The sequence below is a fragment of the Sebastes umbrosus genome, chromosome 14 (genome assembly GCF_015220745.1).
Source record: "Sebastes umbrosus isolate fSebUmb1 chromosome 14, fSebUmb1.pri, whole genome shotgun sequence".
NCBI classification, from domain to species: domain Eukaryota; kingdom Metazoa; phylum Chordata; class Actinopteri; order Perciformes; family Sebastidae; genus Sebastes; species Sebastes umbrosus.
Window position 1 is genome coordinate 23,544,345 of NC_051282.1, and position 24,481 is coordinate 23,568,825.

General features: G+C 41.6%; 2 protein-coding genes across 7 annotated transcripts in view; one reads left to right on the forward strand and one right to left on the reverse strand.

Moving 5' to 3' along the window:
- The window catches only part of rdh8a (retinol dehydrogenase 8a), a 182,031-nt gene that overhangs the window by 107,958 nt on the left and 49,592 nt on the right, over nucleotides 1–24,481 (forward strand). The gene's annotated exons all lie outside the window — the stretch shown is intronic.
- Nucleotides 1–24,481, reverse strand: part of col5a3a (collagen, type V, alpha 3a) — a 64,586-nt gene that overhangs the window by 14,495 nt on the left and 25,610 nt on the right. For all 3 annotated transcript variants that reach the window (XM_037791378.1, XM_037791376.1, XM_037791375.1), the window contains 37 exons: nucleotides 24,413–24,475; nucleotides 22,917–22,991; nucleotides 22,666–22,749; nucleotides 22,467–22,523; nucleotides 22,120–22,173; nucleotides 21,945–21,998; nucleotides 21,797–21,850; nucleotides 20,306–20,359; nucleotides 20,011–20,064; nucleotides 19,406–19,450; nucleotides 17,070–17,123; nucleotides 16,842–16,886; nucleotides 15,375–15,428; nucleotides 14,804–14,848; nucleotides 14,363–14,416; nucleotides 12,246–12,290; nucleotides 11,875–11,928; nucleotides 11,227–11,271; nucleotides 11,036–11,089; nucleotides 10,827–10,934; nucleotides 8,921–8,974; nucleotides 8,524–8,577; nucleotides 8,385–8,429; nucleotides 8,139–8,192; nucleotides 7,782–7,826; nucleotides 7,123–7,176; nucleotides 6,939–6,992; nucleotides 5,982–6,035; nucleotides 5,775–5,882; nucleotides 5,365–5,454; nucleotides 5,121–5,174; nucleotides 4,820–4,927; nucleotides 4,406–4,513; nucleotides 3,130–3,183; nucleotides 2,867–2,920; nucleotides 2,654–2,761; nucleotides 1,567–1,620 (listed from right to left, as the gene is read on the reverse strand). In XM_037791378.1, coding sequence (XP_037647306.1) covers nucleotides 1,567–1,620; nucleotides 2,654–2,761; nucleotides 2,867–2,920; nucleotides 3,130–3,183; nucleotides 4,406–4,513; nucleotides 4,820–4,927; nucleotides 5,121–5,174; nucleotides 5,365–5,454; nucleotides 5,775–5,882; nucleotides 5,982–6,035; nucleotides 6,939–6,992; nucleotides 7,123–7,176; nucleotides 7,782–7,826; nucleotides 8,139–8,192; nucleotides 8,385–8,429; nucleotides 8,524–8,577; nucleotides 8,921–8,974; nucleotides 10,827–10,934; nucleotides 11,036–11,089; nucleotides 11,227–11,271; nucleotides 11,875–11,928; nucleotides 12,246–12,290; nucleotides 14,363–14,416; nucleotides 14,804–14,848; nucleotides 15,375–15,428; nucleotides 16,842–16,886; nucleotides 17,070–17,123; nucleotides 19,406–19,450; nucleotides 20,011–20,064; nucleotides 20,306–20,359; nucleotides 21,797–21,850; nucleotides 21,945–21,998; nucleotides 22,120–22,173; nucleotides 22,467–22,523; nucleotides 22,666–22,749; nucleotides 22,917–22,991; nucleotides 24,413–24,475 — 2,304 coding nt within the window. The remainder of the gene's footprint in view (nucleotides 1–1,566; nucleotides 1,621–2,653; nucleotides 2,762–2,866; nucleotides 2,921–3,129; nucleotides 3,184–4,405; nucleotides 4,514–4,819; nucleotides 4,928–5,120; nucleotides 5,175–5,364; nucleotides 5,455–5,774; nucleotides 5,883–5,981; nucleotides 6,036–6,938; nucleotides 6,993–7,122; nucleotides 7,177–7,781; nucleotides 7,827–8,138; nucleotides 8,193–8,384; nucleotides 8,430–8,523; nucleotides 8,578–8,920; nucleotides 8,975–10,826; nucleotides 10,935–11,035; nucleotides 11,090–11,226; nucleotides 11,272–11,874; nucleotides 11,929–12,245; nucleotides 12,291–14,362; nucleotides 14,417–14,803; nucleotides 14,849–15,374; nucleotides 15,429–16,841; nucleotides 16,887–17,069; nucleotides 17,124–19,405; nucleotides 19,451–20,010; nucleotides 20,065–20,305; nucleotides 20,360–21,796; nucleotides 21,851–21,944; nucleotides 21,999–22,119; nucleotides 22,174–22,466; nucleotides 22,524–22,665; nucleotides 22,750–22,916; nucleotides 22,992–24,412; nucleotides 24,476–24,481) is intronic.

Below are 24,481 nucleotides of genomic sequence, written 5' to 3' on the forward strand. Positions count from 1 at the left end.
TAATCGTGGAAACAGCAGGTCAATAATTTCTCCTCTCTCCTCATTAACAGTCTTTTGTTTTCATAATAGGCTATCGAAAAATACCATTTCCTCATCTTAGGAAATAATAATTATCCATGAAATTCCTTATTACAATATTTCCTTCATAATAAGGCAGTATGAGAAGCATTCTATAATACATGGGCTTGTATTCAAAATGTTTTTCTATCTCTCTGTTATTTGGGCTGCATTATCTACAGGTATCGAGCCAAGCGACCACACCTATAGTAACACATGTACTCAATGTGTTTTGGTACACCTTTAATGGGGTATCATTATAATATTGGTGTTGGTGCTGTTTCATTTGTACAGTACTGCACCCTCCTGATCTTGCCAAAAAAATGATTTTGAAAAGATTTGTAATTGCAATTATTTTGACTGATTTTGCGATACGATTTGTACGACGGCATATTAGGGCCATTGTAGTTAAAAAAAAAAAATAGAAATTACGGAGCCAGCGGAGGAGGTAATATGCAGGGAAAAAAAGAATATTTGAATTTCTTTCTTGTAAATGTATGACTTTATAATCTCATAAATTTGTGAGTTTTTTCTTGCCACTTCTCAGAGAAGTTTTTTTCATAAATTTATATATAGAGTTTTTTCATGGAATATTCCCTTCTTCCCCTGCTCCTTAGTTATTATTTTTTCAACTACAATGGCCCTAATACGCCATCATCAATTTGCAATATTAGAAGGAATGATAATTCTTCATAAACTATACTCATTTTCATTGAAAAAAACATATTAAAATGATTATGGAGTGATTTTTTTATGGGGATCTGTACCAAACATTTGGCCTTAAACAAATATTGAGCCTCCTGCTATTTGAAAATTGCTGTAGGCCATATTGCGATTTCAATAAAGCTTTGATTAATTGTGCAGCCCTAGCATCATGTCTTTTTTTTTCAAAACAAAAGGGGATGGTCTTTGTCTGCTTATTGAATGTAGCTATCTCGTGCAATAATGCATTAATCAAACTTGCACCTTGTGAGTGTATCGATAACACATTCATATCAGAAACACCAACAATGGCAGGATAGTGTCAGTAACAAGACATTTCAGTACCACCTGTTTGACACTTTGAGCTGGGTAATTATCTCCGTGCCCTCACACTAAAGTCCCATGTTTTACAAATACAAAAGTGTTTCCAAACCATAAAGAGAAACAGAAATTTACAGTGTTTGCGGAAGTTCTGCATTGCACCCTACATATTCCTAGTAAATAATTCATTGTTTTTCTGCTAATGAAAGCCCATGTTTGATCTTCAAAAAGATCCATCAATGGAGAGAAAAAGAAGATAAGCGGAGAAACGTATTCAAAGGTTTTTGGAAAGTGAATCAAAGTCAAGTCGATATCTAATATCAGACAAGACCAAAAGAAGTCGAAGTCAAAGTCATAACAATCATGAAGCAAAGTGTAAAGATGTCAGTAAAGTGGTGTTGAGAACAGACTTGAGACAGATACTGGACCACAGCAGTACACTTCAGATGAGTGTTGTATGTGCTGAGATTGCTGAACAGTACTCACCATTGAGCCAACATGGCCGCTCTCTCCCTTGTCCCCTGGTGGTCCTGGCATTCCCTAGAGATACAGATATGGTGAGCAATGCAGTCTCATAAATCATATATGGATTACTGCATGGGCAAAGTGGCCCTGAGCCAATGGGGGGGCCCTTGGCCTTAAGATTTATTTTTTTTTTTTTTATGTGAAGTATTTTTGTTTTTAAAATATTGGCGTAAATGTGATTTTGAAAATGTCGTTTGGTAATATATGACCAGAAAAAAGCCAGTGGTTTAGGTAGGAGGATATTTTATTTATGGTGCTGTTAGACTGCTGTTGGACCGCCCCGTTAATACAGGTGCTCGCCTCTTGTTTTTGAAAGGCTAAATGCCAACAAGTATGGATTGAAGCAGAATATTTCGTTATATAAAAACATGTTGTGAATTTTGGAAATGATTACATCCATCTTTTTAGCATCTAGTATCTAATTTCTCACAATTATAATAAACCAAATTTCATGAAAATCGGTTCAGAATCAAGTGAGCAACGGTCGGCCTCTCCAACATGGCAGACGCGACATACGGCAGTCAGTGTAGGTGTGTTTGCGTTGAAAGTGACCAATCATAAGAGGGCCAGTGCCTCCCTTGGTTTCCGCCCCCAAACTGTCAAAGGTCAGGTTGATTCATGCGAGCAGGATTCAACTGCTGTTACCTATCAGAGAGTGTATGACCTCCAGCGCTCGCAAAACAGATAGTCTCTCTCGTGTGGTGGCTCCTCACGCTCGCTGCTTAGTTTGATACACGCAGGCGCCATTCTTTGCTTCTCCCTATGTTTTGTTTCTTGCTCGCAGCTGCCTTTACTTTGAACTATTCAGTACAGCCCTAATGCTGTGTGGTTGTGGGTTGCCTTGTGCTATTGTGCGACCAAACTCTTGCTGCTTGGGAAGGGCACACGCAATGCGCTTGTACTATTTACGTGTGTAGGTAGGGGTCCGTGGCGACTTTGTGACCAGTGCCTGTGGTCATGATAATCCGTCCATGCATGAAATGGAAACAGATATAAACTAAAGTATAAATGTGAAATCAGAGATGAGCCAACGGTCAGTAATTCCTACCTGTAGTCCATAAGGACCAGCTGCCCCCTTAAAGCCTCTGAGTCCTTCGTCTCCTTTCCCCCCGTTCATGCCCTGCTGCCCACGAAGACCCGGCTCACCATCTGCCCCCTGAGATACACACAGACAGGTCACCGCCGTTAGCACTGCACCTAAATCAACTTATTACACAATGATGTGTTTTTACATGATGCAATCTGAGTTTTCTTAACATACTGTTGGTCCCGGTTGGCCCACAGGTCCTTGACTTCCAACAGGTCCTGAGGGTCCCTAGAAAAGCAGAAGGACCGTTATAAACACACTGTAGGGAAGACTTGATTAAAACCATCTGCTCATTCCGCCAGATGATGCACGGTCCGGGCAAACACTTATCACGATGAATTGCCGCAGACCAATTAAAAGGCAGTTTGTCCTCTACCTCCTGGTGGTGCCAGGTAATGATGTGATGTTAGGACTATTTGCATAACATTTATACTCACAGAGTCTCCTCTGTCTCCTTTGCTGCCCTTCTGGCCGTGTCCTCCTATCTCTCCCTACGGAGACAAATGCACACATGTGAACATACACTCACAAACGACAAGTTCAAAAGTTGGCAAGTACTTTAGAGCAGTGCTGCAGTCAGTTCTGTCTCCTAAAAATTACGTTCTCACACAACGAAACTGCATTACATTTCAAAAGGAAACATATTGTTTGTTTTTGACATATCTTAAATATGTTTGTAGTGATAGTCCATGGAAGTCCACGTAGGGAGGAGGTCGGGGTGGTGGATGGGTCAAATAAACACAGGACTTTCGTCCCGTGTGAAACTAAAATCAACGTTCACTTATTTTAATTCACGTTCAAAGCTTAATAACGTAACAAAGGTAGTCATTTTAAGCCAAACCATGATGTTTTTTTACTAAACCTAACCAAGTAGTTTAGTTGCATTTTTTTTTTTTTTTTGGTTTCAATTTACGTTAACCACAAGTTTAAAACTGTTTTAAAACTGCGTCCGTAATCCAGGGGAAAATATGTTTCCCTCAAAACATAATTGAGAATGCAGTTTACTTGTATGGGAACTAGAGCTGTCAATTGATTTAAGATATTTAATCACTAATAATTGGATGATTGTCCATAGTTAATCACAATTAATCGCACATTTTTTATCTGTCCATAATGTACCTTAAATGGAGAATTGTCAAGTATTTGATACTTTTATCAACATGGGAGTGGACAAATATGCTGCTTTATGCAAATGTATGTATATATTTATTATTGGAAATCAATTAACAACACAAAACGATGGCAAATATTGTCCAGAAACCCTCACAGGTACTGCATTTATCATTGAAAATATGCTCAAATCATAACATGGCAAACTCAAACCCAACAGGCAACAACAGCTGTCAGTGTGTCAGTGTGCTGACTTGACTATGACTTGCCCCAAACTGCATGTGATTAACATAAAGTGGGCATGTCTGTAAAGGGAACCCATTTTCATTCACATATCTTGAGGTCAGAGGTCAAGGGATCCCTTTGAAAATGGCCAGAGTTTCCTCACCAAAATTTAGCACAAGTTTGGAGCATTATTTAACCTCCTTCTCGTCAAGCTAGTATGACATGATTGGTACCAAATGGATTCTTTAGGTTTTCTAGTTTCATACGATACCAGTATCCTCACTCGTGTTATTATCGCGTTAACTTTGACAGCCCTAATGGGAATGTAATTTTGTAGGAGGCTGACTGCAATCCATGTTGGCTGTCCAATAGAACTACCTTGTCTCCGTCCTCTCCCGGAGGCCCTGGAGATCCTGCCGCCCCCGGCAGCCCACCAGGTCCCAGTTCCCCGTCTTGCCCAGCCGGCCCCACAGGCCCCTTCTCTCCCTGGGGAACAGATGGGAAAACAGCAGATATCTAGCAAATGCTACAATACTTATTATCCTCATATAGCAGCATGACACATTGATTAATGCATCATACCAGGATAGAAACTCGCACCCAAGAAAGCCAGCTTGATCACATTCATATTTTCTCCCCTCGGTCCTCCTTTACCTCTCGCTGTCTCATAATGACACATTCCAAAGCGAGAGCACATGCTGTTTATTACCCAATGGTGGGAGGTGATGGTACAGTATGTGTTAGCGGGCATTGTTGCCTAAGAAACAAAATTAGCAATGTTTCACATCTTACAGGCTCGCCTTTCTCTCCCATCGGCCCAGCGGGGCCCACGCCGCCGGGCCGTCCTGGCTGGCCGATAGCGCCGGCCGCCCCAGCGGGGCCCCTCTCTCCGCCGGCACCCTGGAAATAAGAGGAGATAGAGAGGTAAGGTGAGCGTGTCACATGATTCACTCTCTGATTTAATGTGGTGGTCACGATCAGTGATCACCATGGAAACAGCCTCCTGCTTCATATGTCCTAGCATTCTATATAACAGAAGCTGGGCGGAGAGCAGCGGATGGGTTAGAAAGCAATTTAACAAAATCAGACTTACAATAGCGCCTGCAACACCGGGTAGGCCCTCTCCTCCCTTCAGACCTGCAGGACCCTGGAGAGACACACAAACAGCCGTCACAATCCAGCGACAATCGCATCCTTTACAAGATTTATGAAACTCTCACGTAATTAGCACGCTGTCATGATTTTAACCGATCTAATTGCAAGCTGAACATTTCAAGTGATCTGGTGTTGACAGTGAGAGATGGCGAGGATGTGAGATGTATGGACGTTTGCGTTACCGTTGCACCAGGGCTCCCTCGGCTCCCTCTGAAGCCTTGCAGCCCAGCAGGGCCACTTTTCCCCGCGGCTCCTGATGGACCCGGGTCTCCCTGGAAACCACACATACACACGCGCATGTGATTAGATATAAGGCAAGTAGCCAGCAGACAGCAGGCCCTTATGCAGTCATAAATCACACCAACCAGCAAGTCACACCAAGAAGGACCATTTATCTTTTATGAGCCATAATACACTCAACACCGCGAGGTTTCCTCTGTTATTTATTAGCAAATTAGAGGGTAGGATGAGACCCGGGAGATAAGATATGCAGGCAGTGCTGAGAGAGTCCTTGGGCTTTATCTAATACAACAGTAATAAGGTGATGCTGGTAAGTGATTATGATCCTGACATTATGATGAAAACTACTCACCTTGGCACCCTCCTTTCCGGCAGATCCCGGTAAACCGTGCTCGCCCGGCGGTCCCGGTGAGCCTGGATGGCCTCGGTCTCCAGTTGGTCCTGTCTCACCAGTATTGCCCTGAAAACAAGAAAGTTACACATATTAAAAACATGCTATCTGAAATAAACAGCTGTGTGCTGAACAATCAACTAACATACCAAAGGCTGATCGTCTTACCTGTGGTCCTACAACACCTAAGGGGCCGGGGAGTCCGTTCTTGCCTTGGAAGCCCTGAAGAAATAAGATGATAAGTGAGACTGATGACCCCTAAGAGTTGAAACGGCGTCAGTAGGGTGTTTTGCTAGACGTACTGTAGTAGAGGCCACTCAACTTGCACTCTGACTTCAGTAATTCAATGCTGAAGTCATGGCTTTTGTCTTGTTTGCTGTGTTGACACATGCAGTAGATCATGTTGACTCTCAGCTCTCTGACAAGCTGGGATGTGCACAAACACTAAGGCTGCATTTCAAATCACGTTTTTCTTTTTACTTTTAGTAACTACTGCAGCTGCCCTTACAAAGTACGTACTGTTGCATGCAGTTTACAGACAATTGGGACATACTACTTCGTCATATCATTGAACTTTGACCCTCCGGCTCATATATTCGCTGCGCATTATGGCGTGATGGCATATTCGTGTCCATCACGTGATGCCATTGGGCCAAAAAATACTTTTCCTATAGACTTACATTGGGAAAGAGATGTCTGTAATACAGTGGATCATTTTTTGGTGAATTAACTCTCCAGTATGAATACTTAAATAGCCCTTATTTAAATCATTAAGTCTTAAAAGTTGTAAAATGCTTGTAGTTCTTTTCCTTCCTCCGTTCATGTGAATGAGACCCAGACTGAGGCTGGGAGGCGGGGTTTAAGAAAACGCTACTGCGCCTGCTCTATGGGCCCAATGGATGCGGAAGATCGCCGGATGATCCGGGTACTTTATAACTCTGCAGTCGAGCCATTTTTGGCTTCATGCGCCACTGAGCAACTCTCATAGGAATGAACTGGAGTCCGCCTCCAACGCTGTATCCAGTTCTCTTTATACATCCATGCTGGCAAACTAAATAGTCTGGTAGTATGGGTATTTGAATGCACAGTATACATGTAGCTTTACTGAGATTAAAAGTGACTCACTGGTTCTCCTCTCTGGCCTGGATGACCTGGTAATCCATCTTTCCCAGGTGGACCCTGAAAAGGAAGCATTTTCTTACATCATCGTAATGAACTGAACAATATCAAACGTGAGTGTAAAATTTTGGGAAATTAGTGACATTAAATCACAGTGCAATCAGTATACAGTACATCTTAGCCCACTCACATTAGGCCCTCTGGGTCCTGGTTCACCGTTTCTTCCCAGTGGTCCTCCGGGGCCCTAGAAAACAATAACACAGATTGTCAAAACTCTGTCTCATAACCCAGATCGTATTTTCCGGTGCTTGTCCGACACTGATTCATGAGACCATATCTGTGATGTCAAGATACGTTTTTCAGACTTTATGGTCTTATTTCAGCCCGTTGTCATTCCCAGGGCATCAAATACCAACGCTTTTGCCCTATGTGATACCGACGCACAAGGAACCCTTTAACTTCTGTATGAGATACACCGGCCTTTCAAGTAACTACAATCTAAACCCATCCGCGTCAATCTTAACCTCTCAGAGAAAGTGGTCGGGGAGTGTGGTGACATTGTTTAAAGAGCTAAAAAACACACACACAGGGCGGAAGGGCAGGTGGATGGGTTCGACAAACACAAGGCTTTCATCCAGGAGACCGCTCTTCATGTCCTTTGCGTTAAGTTTTATTTTCATTTTTCAAATGTAGTAATATTAAGCCATTTTTCCTAAACCTAAATATGAGGTAAAGTGATGCCAAGGGGTTCTGACAAAGCGTCAGTATGCGACAAGTTGGGATGAGAGCGTGTTTCTTATTTAGGCACTGCAATATACAGTATATTATTAATTATATAAATATTATTACCAGTTCTCCGGTGGATCCTTGAGGTCCGTCTTGTCCAGCAGAACCCTATGAGGTGGAGACAAATAAAACAACACAGTATGAAAACATGAGCCAGTTTTTCTGCCCGCCCTACAAATCTTTAGCTTTCCCAAGATGCTCTTTGAGGGTGAGAGTGTAAACTGAAGAAGCATCCCCTGCCAGACAGTCGCTTCTCACTGCACCAGATGGCCTGTCATCTAGACGTGAACAGCAACAACCAGTTCCAACTCGGCCGGTGCATTCATCCATACTTTATGAGACAGCCAGGTGTGTGTTTATGTGAGTGTAAATGTATGTGCATATGTCTTTGTTTGTTTGTGTGTGTCAGCCTGAGCTCACCTTTTCTCCAGACTTTCCAGTGGGCCCGTTCGCTCCTCTTCCCCCCCGAGCTCCCTATTGGAAAAATAAACAACAGTCTGATTAGCACATGCATAACTCGTGTGGAGGTGGAAGATAAACGTGTGGTGATGTGAAAACACTGCAGTGATGTAACGGTGTGCCTCCCACAAACTGATCTAATTAGAGCAAATACAGCTTTATACAGAGAGAAAAACATGATGGTATGGGCATGGCACCTGTACTCACATTAGGACCTCTTTGGCCCCCGGGCCCTGGCTGACCAGCGGGACCCTGCATTGTAGAGGTTAACAATTATTTATCAGCTCACACACAGAAAAATTTTACATATTCCGAAGCGGTCCAAATGTATTCAAATGTCACTCACCCTTCGTCCTTTCTCCCCCAAGACCCCGGCACCGCCAGGGAAGCCAAGTGATCCCTGGGGACACACGTAGAGGTTAATCAACCTCAGCCCTCCATTCATCACACATCACCCCCGATGCCTCATTAACGTATAATTAACTACTGTATCAAATTAAAGCAAATCTAATCCATGAGCCCAACACAGCCTTAAATACGCCATTCATCAACATGTAATGAATTGATGTCACTAATGAACTATTATTAAAATAGCCTTTTTTTAATAAGCCATTTATCATCCTTTATTTTTAATCAGACAGGAAACAGTCCAGCCAAAGACACACATCTCGCTGGTTAAAGCTCCGATAAAGGAACGAGAGGACACATTAACTGATCATAATGGCTCATCAATGCTAAATCACCTTAGAACCTTGTCTTCCTGGGTATCCTGGCAATCCAGGCACGCCGAGTTTACCCTGCAGAGAGACGGCAGAATAAGAGGGGAGGAACACCAGAAAGCAGAGAAATATTAAGAAGAAAAGTGCAGGGAAAACCATTTAATTAAGATTTGTTTGACATACTGCTGACTATGCATGCACCGATACAGCAGGACATCTTTGAATTAATGCACATAGTGATGACAGAAAGATTAAATGCTTAAAGCATGCACACTGGTGCAGTGGCAGCTCTGCCTTTAGGAGTGGGCTGTAACCAGGTGTAATAAATGTGAGGGCATTAAAATCCATATGTTCAGTATTTCAGTGATTTTCAGACACGCATTTTATAAGAAAGTTTTATCACAGCTGAAAACTGAGCTATATTATCTAACATTATAATGGACATAGCAGCACAATGCAGGTTTAGATAAGAAATCTTTGGTAGTATTTTACATTACAGCTTGGTAGTACTGTGACTTGGTAATGGTGGGGTAATAGTTTGATTAATAAAGATGTAATAATTAAGCAAAACCTTGGAATGTAATTACCAAAGTAATAACCAGGTAATACGCCAGGGTAATATTAATTAATTAATGTATTAAATATTATTATATTATATTTAAAAAATACTTAAAATTTTGGCAAGGAAAAACTGGCATGGCGATTTTCAAAGGGGTCCCTTGACCTCTGATCTCAAGATATATGAATGAAAATGGGTTCTATGGGTACCCACGAGTCACCCCTTTACAGACATGCCCACTTTATGATAATCACATGCAGTTTTATGCATGCAGTATAAATGTGTTATTTTCTCCTATTGTAAAATGGTGTATTTGAATATTTCTGCATACTTGGGTCCCTAAACAGTCTTACAGTCAAACACAGTCAGACAATTGGGTATAACTGTAAAGCTGGGACTATTGTGGATCTAATGAGCCCAACTGTATTCATCTGTGATGATGTTAGTCCCCAAAGTAGCTATTTCATTATAGTGAGACCATTTTTTTTAAACTTGTCTTCACTGTATAAAATTACCTGTGGTGACCTCTAGGATAATCACAGCCTCATGAAACTTCATCGTCACAAACTAAAGACTGAGGACATTCAGAGGATGGATGGCTTTTCTACATGTACTGACAATAAGGGGGTTTCTGAGCAGTTTCCAGAACATAAGTGCTCACCATCCAATCACTGAAAAATGCAATTCTTGCAAAAGTCTCCAAATGTCAAAAGTTTTTGAAACCAAATCACAGCATGGCTTTTTCTATGGTGTTCCTCAAGGTCTTGGTGTCTTAATGTGGTATTTTGGAGGAATTATTGATCATTTTTATCAATTCTCAAGTAGTAAAAAAAATTGTTAAATTTAGCACCAAATCTGTGTAACAAATGGTATCAACCCAGAAATTGCTGCAGTGAGACATGATAGAGTATGGAGATGGCCATTATATACTTCCATCATAATGTTCTAAGCCCTTATACACTTTCACAATTTATTTTAATTAATTCATGAATTCATTATTTTTTTTAATTCTGATTTATGACTAGAACAACTTGACACACGGTGCCGAGCTGCATCTCAAATTAATCTTCAGGTTCCCAGCTTTCAGATGATGTACATCACTTCTATGTGACATCTACTATAGACCTGCCATCTCTCCATAAAGACTCCTTGTTCCCACTTAAAAAGAAGACAAAATGAGTCTATGATAAAGTGGGATTGAGTAGAAAGGGTTCATTATTTTCTCCTTTTTTTTATCAAACTATTACCTCATTATTACGGAGCTGTAGTGCTACAGAGTTTTCTTATAATTTGGCAGTATATTTTATCTCTCCATCCTTCTCTTTTGTGTCCTAACCTTGTCTTGTAATGTCAATTAAATCTAAAATATACCTTCTCGCCAGCTATCCCCAAGGATCCTGACTCTCCCAAGGGTCCTCCTTGGCCCTTTGGCCCCTCTGGTCCATCCTCTCCACGAGATCCAGTAGCTCCGTTATCGCCCTAAAGTCAAGAACGAGAGTAGAAGAGAAGTGACGATTTTATCTCCAATCCGATAGAGAACAACAGAGACAATTAGATTTGTGATTTGTGGGCGCTCTCACCCTGTCTCCCATGATGCCCATGTCACCTTTGAACCCGGGGAAGCCATCTTCTCCCTGTGATACATTGAGGAGAGGTGATAATGGAAGCTCTTTGATGATAAATGGCGTCGTTACATTGTAATTCGTCAGGTGTCCTTCCAGTCACAGACAGTTTGACAACAGAATAAAGACTCGCTATCTGTTTCACTCACCTTCTCTCCTTTGCTCCCCTTTAGACCCCTAACTCCATCTGCTCCCTGTGATAAAAGAGGAAAACACTTCATTTAACAAGAATCTACTCTCAAGAAAAGTCTTTACATCACTGAGAAACATCATTGGTTGCTTGCAAATACCCCATCTTAAGACACTGAAATGATTTATAAGTGTGTATTGATTTTCTCTTGACCTAACATTGCTCTGTTATTGACTAGTTATTGACCTTAGAATTAATTTCATGCTGATGAAACGATGTTGAGCCAAACTACCACATGACGAAACACCACATGTGCGAATGTGATCAAAAACAAAACGTAGAGCAGAAAATGCCATTTCACGACAACCTCACTTTTATTCCTCAATTTCAAAAGGCGCACTCAGTCAAAATGGACTGCTGCACACCTATGCACTCAGCTCTGCTCTATCTGACTCTGACATCTCTCCCATCCGTCAAAACGTTCCCTACTCTGTTGTTAGCAGTCCCCTTGAGAACCGAGGTGCTTTCCCTCTACCTGTCAGCCGTCAGTCATAGACGCACAACAGCTTGTCCGCCACAGGAAGATAAACAAACAAAATGAAATGTGCGAGGGAATAAACATCTCGTTGGACATTACACCTGAGATCATGATGCATTTATGTCTCACCTTGACTCCACGGATCCCTGGGTAGCCAACAGGCCCCAGAGTGCCTGGTAAACCCTACATGAAAAACACAAACGGTATTATATTAACAGTAAAATGCATTTCTCTGACCAGATATGAATAATCGTTGCACTCAGTCACCGTATCCTTAATTGTCAATAAGCATTGTTGATGCTGATGAGTGCATGCTGCTGACTCTAATGAGCTAATGCTCTTGCACAAGAAAGATGATGACATTGTAGGAACACAATGATTATAATGATAAGAGTGAGCATTGTTGTAACCTAGTGGGAGTGAGTGCACAGATACAACAGATTGCAAGAATAATATCTATGACACTACAGTAGACAACCCTGTGATATGCAGTTACCCACTTGAATGCCTTTCTCTCCCGCGGGGCCCTCTCTTCCTGGGTGACCCTGAAACAGGAAAACAGGAATCAGATTGACTTAGCACCGCCACAAGTACATCATTATCGTATCACTCCTTGATGGAAAATTTCCAAATGCGACCAACCCAATTGAAAAAGAGGAAAATGCCAGCGGTACTGAGAGTGAGGCGCCATAAAAATATCATTGTGTGTCACAAAAGCTTTGCAGAACAATACAAAGTGCGCTAAGTGAAACTCATTCAAATGTGTCTGACTGTAGTCTAACAAATATTAATTCTTGGCGCCTCACTGATGGAAGATTTTTCATTATTTTACCAAATGTCATACTGCTTTGGATTAATTCCAGAAATGCCTCCCGTGCCCCCCTACTGGCAGGCCACAGGAAGTGTAGGTTGGTAATTTTTATTCTCTTGGCTACTTTAGATTAACTACACAACTATTTGGCTATATTTTTTTGTTGGTGTAACAATATGTGGGTATATTTTTTGGGGAAATTGATGTACTGGAGGTACATAGGATACTGTAAGGGCTGGTCGTCTGGGTCTAGTCCTCTTTCAGTCATTACTAGTGCATTGCCAGTCTGGATCAGGCCAATTGTTTGGTCCCCAGAAGTTCTGCTTGTAGCGTTGTTGAGAACCGTAGTATGACTACTTGCAAGTGTGAAGTTGATTGGATGAACAGTTCTCAAGATATGCGAAGGACAGTCACACATACACAGACAGAAAGACAGACAGAGATTCCTTTCTTTATAGTTAGATGATGCTGCTACAGCACCACCTATTGGCCAAGTGGCACCAAAATTGTCATGGTCACCTCAGACATCATATCTACACATGTCCACCAAATGTGGTCGCAATAGTGTTCGGGAGACATGACATTTTTTGTAATACAAGCCCTGCGCACAGCATTTGAGCTAACTTTGAGGGCCGGCTGTAGCAAAACTGTATGAAATATCAAAAAAGTAAATTTTCCCAGCTTGGTCCAGATATGTTCTGTACCAAATTTGGTGATGATTGCTTAAAATTTGTAGGAGTAGCAAAAAATCTGATTTGGACACAATTCAAAATGGCGGAAAATCCATCAAGACGCAAAGGGGCGCGGCTTATATTGATAGATTCATCTGGAGCCACACATTTTTGTTTTTGTTTCTGAGACTTAAGGGTTCAAAAGTTACAGGCCAAAACGTAAAATTCATTGTGTTAGCACCACCATCTGGCTAAATTGCACCACATTCGACACTGCACTCCCTTGAGTCCTAAGCAATACACCCACCAAGTATGAAGTAGATCAGATGAGCAGTTCTCGAGATATACGAAGGACACACAGACTTCCTCGCTTTATAGTTAGTTGTGGTGTATATAGGTTTTTGCTTGTATATAGTTATGTAACAGTAACTTTTCCGGCTTGGTCCAGAGATGTTATGTACTAAAGGTCACGATTGCTCAAATTTTGTTGTTGTTGAGTAGCAAAGAAATCGGATTTGGACACAATTCAAAAAGGTGGAAAATGGGCGTGGCTTATATAGATAGATTCATCTGGACCCACAAAATCCAGGGGAAAAAAAGAATTTTGTTTCTGAAAGTTACAGTTCAAAAGTAACAGGTCAAAATGTGAAAATCATTGTTATAGTGCCACCATCTGGCCAAATTGCACTACATTCGACACTGCACTCCCTTGGGTCACCAGCAATACACCCACCAAGTGTGAAGTAGATCGGATGAGCGGTTCTCGAGATATGCAAAGGACACACAGAATGACATACAGACTTCCTCGCTTTATAGTTAGATGTGATGTAAATAGGTTTCTGCTTGTATAAAGTTATGTACGCCTGTATGTTTTTACCCATTCTATAAAAAAAAAATCAAATGGTTGAAAAAAGATCAACATGTGTTGCAGACTCTTCTAGTAAACCAGTTGATGTTGTGGAGCTGTCATTCAGTTGTCTTGTCACTTGAGCACAGATATGACTGATAAAGAAGCAGCAGTGTGCTCACTATTTATATGTACACAGATACTGGATGTGCAACGGCATGCATACATACATACATGTTATGTATGTTCGTGTCTAATGCATGCATTCATATATTTGTGTGCACTTACGGTAGGGCCGTCAATGCCTGGCAGTCCCAGCATGCCTGTTTTCCCCCCGGGACCCTGCATAGGATAGAGAGAGGTACTTTATGAATACTGAGATGAGCCTCAGATATGATCTAGTACCTTAACTTGTTCCTAAGAGACCACATTTCCTGCTTTGCTGCTCCTCTACCAAACACATTGTATTTATGACTGAGTCCACTTTTTATTTCTTTTATCAGTCTGGCCTCATGATGGGGCAGTGGCCAAGGCCGTCCCCAGCGTCTGCGTTGCCTGTGTGTGTTTCTTGTGTATTGATTTCCTGTCTAGCCCTGTCTTGTCTGAATGGGAGCCAGAAGTGGTCGGGTCGTACTCTCCGGCTCCACCGGCCTCCCCTGGGTATGTGATGACAGGGGTCGCAAGGTCGCAGCTTTAATTCTGAAATTAAGTGAGAGACATGCTACTTACCTTCTCTCCTGGCAGTCCAATGGCACCCTGAGGACCAGGCAAGCCCTGGACCAGAACAAAGCATCAATCAGGTTAAGTGTCACAAGACTTATAGAGGAAGGCTGGGTTGAGGTTTGAGTCTGTGTGTATGCGTATATGTATGGTATGGAGCAGAATGTGTGGATGCCCTTGTGTGAGCCGGCGGGTTTGAATGATTGTTGGAAATGAGATTAAATCTTCTTTATATGACTGTAATGTCTCCGACGACATTTTAAAATTACATTTCGTTGCTGTGGGGTGAAAACCCTGTATCTCCAAAAACATCCTTTAAATGAGGTAATAAACACAGCCTTGCATTGTGAATAGATTTTAGTGTCATGTAATTGGATTGTGAAAGGCGTTTATATGCAAGTAAACCTTCAGTTAAAGTAAAACTATAAAACAAACGGGAGATAAAGTGTTTGTGTGTGTGAGAGAGAACAAATGTTTGTTTATGCAGCTGTTTGGAAGCATGTCTATATGACTTGAATACATTTATATGATGTGTAATAAGGAGTGGATTAGCTCTCATAGCCACAGGACAGTTTTTTACCTGTACTCCTGGATTTCCCTGCTGACCTGGGGCCCCATTCTCTCCACCTTGACCCTGACAACAACAAACACTGATGGTCACACACTCGGCCTCAACATGAACTTTGTCATAAGCTCATCATCACATGCCTGGTTAACGGGTTCATTAGAAGGCCACACTAAGCCACTTCGGCTGATGTTTCTGTAGCTGAGACCACTGATACCCACATACTTATTGTCTAGAGCTGTGTATTGGCAAGACACGTATCACGATACAGGAGTTACAATTCAATATATTGAGAGATATTGCGAAAGGGCTGTCACGGTGAAGGAATTTCCCCTGCTGTGATAATGTTTGGCTCAACAGCGCGTTGATATGCGGTATTATTGCAACTCTTTTTTTTATACAAATTACTGTATTTATCCTGATGTTAGTGCTATATGAATAAGCTTTATTAGGCTATTATTAGTTATATTTTTGCTTTTTAAATGACAAAGATGACAGTTTTAAAACTAATTAAATACATATTTATTGTTAATGCAGAACAAGGAAGGGCAATGAGCTGCAGCGTTTTGTTTTTTTCAGCTGAGGCGCTTTGGTTGTGTCTGGTTACTATGATATGGAATATTAAAATGCTGGCACAAGGTACAGTACTTGCTCTGGGTGAAGGGAAGGCTGAATTATGTAGGAGGAGAGGACGGACCCGTGTATTAATTTCTCCTCCGTTGTTGTTGTTCTCCAGCACTTGTAGCCTAGATGTATGTAGGATGCAAGTTTTACCCAAAGTTGAAAATTTTCAACTCTCAGCGACCAGAAAAGCAACACCATACGTTCAGCGTTCAGCGCAGAATAGATGCTCAGCGCCTCGTCACGCTGCCGGCATTTGTAGCATAGTGTAAATACGTGGCGCTCCCATTGCAAAGAATAAAAAAAAGAATAAACGTGAACACAGCGGTTGTGGCGGTTGCTCGCCATCCCCTGCAGTCGGCTTGTCAGTAGCGCGGAATTGCAATATTGAGGTTATTGTGACAGCCCCAACTGCGATACTGTAAGCAAGGTCATATATTGCGATTTTTTTAAATCTAATTTTAGGAAAACTGTCATCATATAAAGAACACACCACCATATGCATAAAATCTGATTAAAAAAACTTTTTTTCTGCAATCAGAACAGTGGGATCTGCATTCGCATTTATCACGGTCCCTGTTACATCTAACATCATATAGCACTACTTTGAGAGGGCACATGCACTGAGAGGATGCACCTTTTTGCAAATTAAATAAAGTATTGACTGAGTTGATCTTTGCATGTAAAATATTAATTAAAAATCAATAGTGTTTTTTAGAGTCGATACAAAATCACAGAACATAATATTGCGATACACTCAATACTAATATTTTCGATATTTTCTTACACCCCAATCATTTTCATATAACTATTTTTGTATATATTACAGGTATTGTAGGTAATGAAGGTAGCAGGACTGACCTGGTTGCCCTTAGACCCTTGTCCTCCATCAGTTCCACCAATACCCTGACAACGGACAAGAAGTGAGAAAACAATGGATGAAAGTTTGATTATAAAAAACAGACAATTCAATAGCTTCTTTGTTTATCTTCAGTGGCATATTGATGATTGCAGGCACTAGAGAATGTTTTATAGAGTTGAAGGGACTGAATAGCTCTGATCTTGTAAATCAAGGCGATGTTGACTTACCGTCTGGCCAGGTGGGCCAGGTGGCCCCCTTGGCCCGACAAGACCCCGAGTACCCTGGAGACAAAACACAGCAAATAGTCAGCAGCTAACCTGCATTCATGATGAGACGGGGCGAGTGTGGAATACTAAATCACAAATCAGAACTAAGCGAGCGAAAAACAGGGAGAGACAAATAATATATTTTTGTGTGTGTGTGAGTGAGTGTGGGCGCATCTGGTTTTGTATGTGCTAGCCATGCAGGCTGCACTAGCCTGTGTTTGCGTGAGTGTGTTTGTGTGCTCTGTTTTTGTCAGCCTCCCTCTTTGTAGGCTGGCCAAGCCACCTGTTCCAAAGCCACATCTGTGATCTCCTGGGAAGTGATTGATATGGAAATATAATCATTCAGGCCAGGATTTTATCTCTTCCCTCTCCGACTCGCTCTCTTTCCTCTCTCTCCATCTCTCTTATCTCTCTCACCACCAACCAAATTTCTGCCTTGCGTTTGTCTCTCGCTGCCGCACTTTTCCCATCGCTCCCTCATCAAAACAGCCAACTCCTCTCCTTCCCTGTATCTTTGTAGTTTAACACAGCTTTCCTAACATGTCTTATGGCACTCTATTTCCTCCTGCTCTGGGTGATCCATTTGGAGGGACAGAACCCCGCAGAGCCTCAACCTCACCTACTGGGAGAAAGATGGAGTGTGAGTCATAAGCAATCAACCAGTGTTCACCGCAGAGGTACAGCTTCTTCAGCGGTGCTCTTAAGTTCTTTGTGGTCTCTCTATGATCCAAAGTTACTTCGCAGGTAGAATACAGATTTTGAATATACGTGTCACGCATGTTATGCTATTGTATATTCTTGCGTCCAGGCTGCACGCCGTTTCCCAGTGACCTTTTCTCTCTTAATGCTACGGTGAACACTCTGGCAGTATTGCATTAATAATAATTTGACCGTCCTAGTTTTCATGCCTCTGCGCCGGCGACAGCCGTGGCTAAATGTTTTTGGGTTGTCCATTCGTCTGTACGTGCGTACTTCTGTCTGGTCTATTCTTGTGAATGCTATATCTCAGGAATTCCTGGAGGGAATTACTTCTAATTTGGAACAAACGTCCACTTGACTCAAAGATGAACTGATTAGATTTCAGTGGTCAATGGTCAAAGGTCACTGTGACCTTACATTCGTCTCATTCTTGTGAAAGTGATATCTCAGGAATTTTGAGGGAATTCTTCAATTTGGCACAAACATCCTCTTGGACTCAAGGACGACCTGATTTGATTTGGTTCTAAGGTCACTGTGACCTCACAAAACACGTTTTTTACCTCAACTCAAGAATTCATGTGCCAATTATGACAATTTCCCACAAATGTCTAATAGGATCAAATGATGAAGAGATGACATTTTGGACAGACATGGATATAAACTGGCAAGAGGATCGCAGGTTCAAACCCAGATTGGAGTTTGCATGTTCTCTCCGTGTTAGCGTGGGTTTTCTCCAGGTTCTCCGGTTTCCTCCCACAGTCCAAAGACATGCAGGTTAGGTTTATTATTGACTCTAAATTGCCCGTAGGTGTGAATGTGAGTGTGAATGTTTGTATATCTCTATACAGTCTGTCAGCCCTGTGATGAATAGATGTGGTAATTCTAGTTTTTATAGTTGTTGTATATTGTAAAGTATTGTACAGTGTTTCTATTGTTTTCTTCATGTACAGTATGAGCAGTAGATTTTGTACTTGTGCAAGTTCTTCTGTAAGATTTTGGCTGAAACTTCAGCTGGAACTTAAATCTAGTGATCTCCTACAATCCCCTCGTGGTTTGTCGTGGTGGAAATCATTTGTTTCTGTGATTTTTCTGTGCACTAGGAAGGGTTTTTTGTGTTATAGCGTATTTCTGAGAACCCAAAACACAGACTTGATAAATACATCCTCTACTTTAAGTATTTTAAAGGGGACATATTATGCTTATTTTCAGTTTCATACTTGTATTTTGAGTTTCTACTAGAACATGTTTACATGCTTAAATTTTCAAAAAACATGTAACTTTTCTCATACTGTCTGCTCTGATTGGCTTGTGAGAAAAATATGGAGCACCTTTGCAAAGGTAGTTCTCAAACTGTGAGTGATATATTCTAATGAGCCTGCATGTGACATGGGAAGGGGAGCCAAATCTGAATGGTTTGTTGAATCACATGTTTTCTGATCTAGACAGCCCACAAAAAACTGACGTCTTATTTCACAGTTGTAGGCACTCCAGATACCCAAATGTTTTAATTGATATGTCCCCTTTAATGTAGAGAAACAATAACCATTAAATATTGCATTATGAGGGAGCATTATGTCGTTCCAGATGTGGTTACTCACGGCTTCGCCTGATTGCCCTCTTGGCCCCACAGGTCCATCAGATCCCTAAAATAACAAAGACAAACACAGATTCAACACATAAATCTCATGAACCTCTCTGAGTCAACCTCAGGCGTGGATACATTTATATCCCCACAGACATAATCTGTGAAAATAGCTCATTAAAGAAATCCACTGCCTGACAGATAAGGCTCAACTATCTTCGAGCAAAGACTAATAGACCGCTCTCTCAAATTTCCCCCTCGCCCGCCCGCCCGCCTGGATTGATACGATCTTGACAGAGCTTCTATCTTTCATATTTTCAATTCTAAGTCCGGGATGCACTGCGTAGCTTCCATGTCTTTTGCAAACCTTGATCCTGAATGAACTCAGGCCAACGTATCGGAATTAAATTCAAGAGTTTATGACTTCATTTCAGTGAAGCCTTTTTTCGATGTGTGGTGCTCTACCATCGTAATAGTTTGTAGAATTGATTCACTGATCTGGAAAGGTTTTAACCTTGCGTGATGGAAAAAATTAAGAGAAACAAAGCACTGCAGCGGGATGTGTTTTCTAGGCTTTGTTTGTTGCAAGTAGATTTCTTTAAAAAAAAAAAAAGCACTCACCCTTTCTCCTGACTCTCCGACAGGCCCATGAGGACCCGGCTTTCCTCTGTCCCCCTACAAGATAAAAGCATTAGCCACAAGCCTCAAGATATTTAGGACAGTTTTCTCTTTATAGCAGAGCAGAATCCAGCAGATGCTTTACAGCGTCATCATAGAAATCACAATCATCATGATCATAATGTGCAAACAAACACCTGCAATATGATGTGTGAGGTATTGATGCATGCTGTGTGTTAGCGCCTGAATGACTAAATAAATACGGCTGCAATGCTTTATGTTACCAAATCTAACTCACTCTGTGTCCCTTGTTTCCCGGGAGACCTGGCAGGCCGTCAAAACCCCTGTCACCCTGAAAAGTAACAGAGAAGCAAGTGCATTAAACCCTGAAACACACACACGCATACGGTAATGTGTAAACATTAGCAGAATTGTACTGAGAGTCTCCCCTGGCAGAGCCTCCCATCTGCTCTGACTATGTGTTGGGGAGAGGGAGCTTTCAGATTAGCTGTAGGTCTGTTAAAATGCTGCTTTGACTGATAAAGACTCTGCTGTTCTGTCAGACTCGGCATCAAGGGAGCCTGATTTATTTGCTAAGCTCGTCCTGCAGCTGTTAGGTATTGAGTTGCCTTGTTGTCAGTGCATATAATAAGCTGTGGGCTACCTAAAGGCTTACACTTGCAAGTGGAGAGAGTTTGTTATCGTACAAGACCTTGCTGCGGTATTGTTGGAAACAGGAAACTTAAAGGAGTCATATTATGCTAATTTTCAGGTTCATACTTGTATTTGTTGTTTTTACTAGAACATGTTTACATGCTTTAATGTCCAAAAAAGGCATTATTTTTTCTCATACTATCCGTCTGAATATACCTGTATTCACCCTCTGTCTGAAACGCTCTGTTTTAGCTCCTGTCTCTTTAAGACCCCCCTCCTAAAAAAGCCCAGTCTGCTCTGATTAGTCAGTTTTCCGGTCTTCCGCATCTGCGCTGTCCCCGTCTTTATGGCGTCACAGCAGCCATGGACTCACTGTGTGTTTCAGCTACATAACAGTTTAGCTACACTTGAACCAGTGACTGTAAAGTTGTGACATCACAACCTTACGGAAGTCCTGACGGCTTGTTTTAAAGTACGGCTGCATGATTTTGAAAAAATATCTAATTGCGATTATTTTGACTGATATTGCAATTGCAATATGATTTGCAATATTAGAGAGAATGATAATTTTCAGTGAAAAAACATGATTATGGTATAATTCTTGCGGGGATCTGTACCAAACAAAGATGTTTTCTTAAGCCTGTAGAATATAATGTGTAGGCCAGGACATCATTTTGACACACATTTCACCTTTAACAAATATTGTGATTTCCTCCTCATCCTGCGATTTGAAAATTGCAGTAGTCCATATTATGATTTTGATAAAATGTATATTAATTGTGCAGCCATAGCTTAAAAGCAGAAGTTCCTGAAAACTGACTGTCTGCATTTCTCTGTGGATTGAGCATTTTGATACTCTCATAGTATTTATATAGCACGTAGACCTCCTTTATAATCAAAAAAGACATTGAAAGTGTCACTTTCTACCATATGGCACCTTTTAATTCATGGAAACTCAACACCAAACATCAGCAATATGGTCTAACAACTGGCAATGTAGCATCGACACAGCTATTAACCTCAACTAATATCCGAACAAGCTGTAAGGATGTAAATAAATAAAAATCGGTTGGTTCTTGGTGCAGCTCAAATAGTTGAGATTATAACTAGACAATGCAGTGCTGTGAGATTTTACCTTAGAGCCTGTTTCACCCGGAGCTCCACGACCTCCGTCGACTCCCGAATGCCCCTACGAGACACACAATCCAGTTAAAGTAGGTTTTTACTTTATGGTACATCAGGCACAGTATGCTTATGAACCTACAGTACTCTAGATATCTCACCCTCTTTCCTGGCTTTCCATTAATTCCCAGAGGGCCTTGCAACCCATGTAGTCCCTATATGAGAAAGGAAGACAAATGGAAAGGTGTGTAAAAGGGAAAGCAGGAGGACAAAAGGAAATTAATAGAGTGATATGATGGAGGCCAGTAGTGAGGTAAAAATAATGTCTGGTCTTACAGGAGGGCCATTTTCTCCGCTGTTTCCTTTGAACCCAGAGGAACCTGGAAGACCCTGCAAAATAAAAAATTAATTTAAGCATGACGTGATGCACAGGAGCAATTCAACTCCAAATTCAGCACCAAACAAACAACTAACAAATCATCTTAAACCTTAATCATCTGTTTATTTTTGCAACCCTGCAGTGATTTGAACACAGTGAGCCTGCATAGTGATGAGGTTAGGATGGGAGCGAGTAGAGGGGTAGAGTTTGTGCCTGGTCAGGCAGAATGTGAAGTGGAGGTTAAAGGTTGAAGGAGCCCTGGAGGTATAATGCAAATTTAGTCAAGGTCAGAGGAGTGCCTTACCACTGGGCCTGATCGCCCTGTGAGACCCAGCGGACCTGGAGGTCCCTTCATAGCCAGCTGCAAGGAAAACACAACTGGATGCTTTATGTATGCTGCACAGGGCACCTTTTCACTTTTAATATGCAATGAGTTGGTCTTCATACAGCATAAAATGACAGTCACTGATGTAATAATATAGCATGATGACACCAAAGTGTACCTGGGTCTGCTGCAGGATTGCCTGTGCTTGCGCCTCCTGAGGAGTCACCACTGGTCCCTTCTGGGAATCACCTCCATGCCGGTACTGGAGGCAAAAAGAGGATTCAGTCCCCACCGCAGGATTCCCCAAATGTAAATGAAGCTCAATCACACAGCCCCCCCTTGTGGTCATGCCGCTACACCACATTGGGGAAAAGGTGTGCTCTGAGTGCGTGTTTGTGTGTGTGCGTGAGCATGCATGTAAGGTCTTACCGGTAGCATCAACATGGTTCCTGGAGGACCTGGAATCCCATCAACCCCAGCAAGACCAGGACGTCCTGGGGGACCCTGAAAAGAGAGGTCGGGGAAAGAGATAAACATCGGCTACTGTGTGTGTGTGTGTGTTTGTGTGTTTGTGTGTGAGTGTGTGTGTGAGAGTGTCTACACAGAGAGAAAAACAACCCTGCAATATAATCACTGTAAAAACAAACCTTTGCTCCATTTCCACAGGGCATGTCACACACGCACACACACACACACACACAGACACTAGCTTATCTTCTGTTTACACACTGTAAATATCCATTTAAACAAGTCATTTAATGCAGCGTTGAGTCATTAAAATTGTGTTCATCAGATTACTGTTAAAGTTATCTGTTAAGTATTTAAATTGGTGAGATACATTCCTCTCTTTATGGATCAAGGGTAATTTTCTTGGTACTTGCTTTTGTCAAATAACTGACACTTGTCTCTAGGAACAAGTGGATCAGAAGTAGATATACTGTAAGTTTAGTTTGTTTATATATTAATCCTGAATATGCATATAAGTAAGTAAGTATTACATAAATCCTTAAAGACATGAGCTAATTCTTATGCGTCACTGGTGGACAGGCTAAAGTGTGTTAAACAGTCTTGTGTATGTGTGTTGCAGTGTGTTCCATTGTGATGAATCATGGACAAATAACCTTATTCGAGCAATCACATACTCACACACACACACACACACACACACACAAAAGCAAATCAGGTCAAACACGTGGATGTCGACATTTGTCCCTGAAGTCCAGCAGGTTCACTTCAGGACTGGACATGTTGCACAGTGAGGTTACAGTTGAACAGCTCTGTCCCACAGGTGGAGGGGTCAAAGTGGGGCCAAACTAACCCAGTAGAGTGCCGCAGGCATGATGTATTTTTGTAGGTCAACCAGGAAGTTAGCATCGCCCCTGTTCCCTCGACAAAAAGCCAATGGGATTTTTTCCATTTTGTATTATTGCAGAAAATAAACTCTGTGGCAAACACACGTTTATGATGCTTAAACGTTTTGTTCAGCAAGATAAACTCCACAAATGATCACCACTTCTATGATTTGAAGTGTGAATGCAATCGCTAGAAGTAAAAAGCTAACGTTAGGCTATAAACAAACTACACCACGGTCGTATGAGCGCGAGTATACACAACGATGCTGTAAAGGCGGACGAGTTGGTGTGATGACATTTAGTAGTCTCATTCAGCCACTTGTTAGCAACCGACTTTTTTAAGATACATAAAAGCTTCAAAATTCACAAGTGGGGTATTTATTGATGTATTTTATATAAAAGAAAAAATCTTCTCTTCAGCTTGTGTTAACCACAGACCTTATTTAAAGCATCTAACTAAACACCCATTGACTGATTGAGGGAACCTGAAGTGCTAAAATGCTAACTCATTTCTGGGTTTTAGGACTCCTGCAGCACTCTATGGGTCCAGGTTCAGGCCTAAGCCACACTCACCAATTCACCAAGATCTCCCCTGGGTCCTGGAGGGCCTTTTGGTCCAACTGGGCCAGCGAGTCCCTGTGA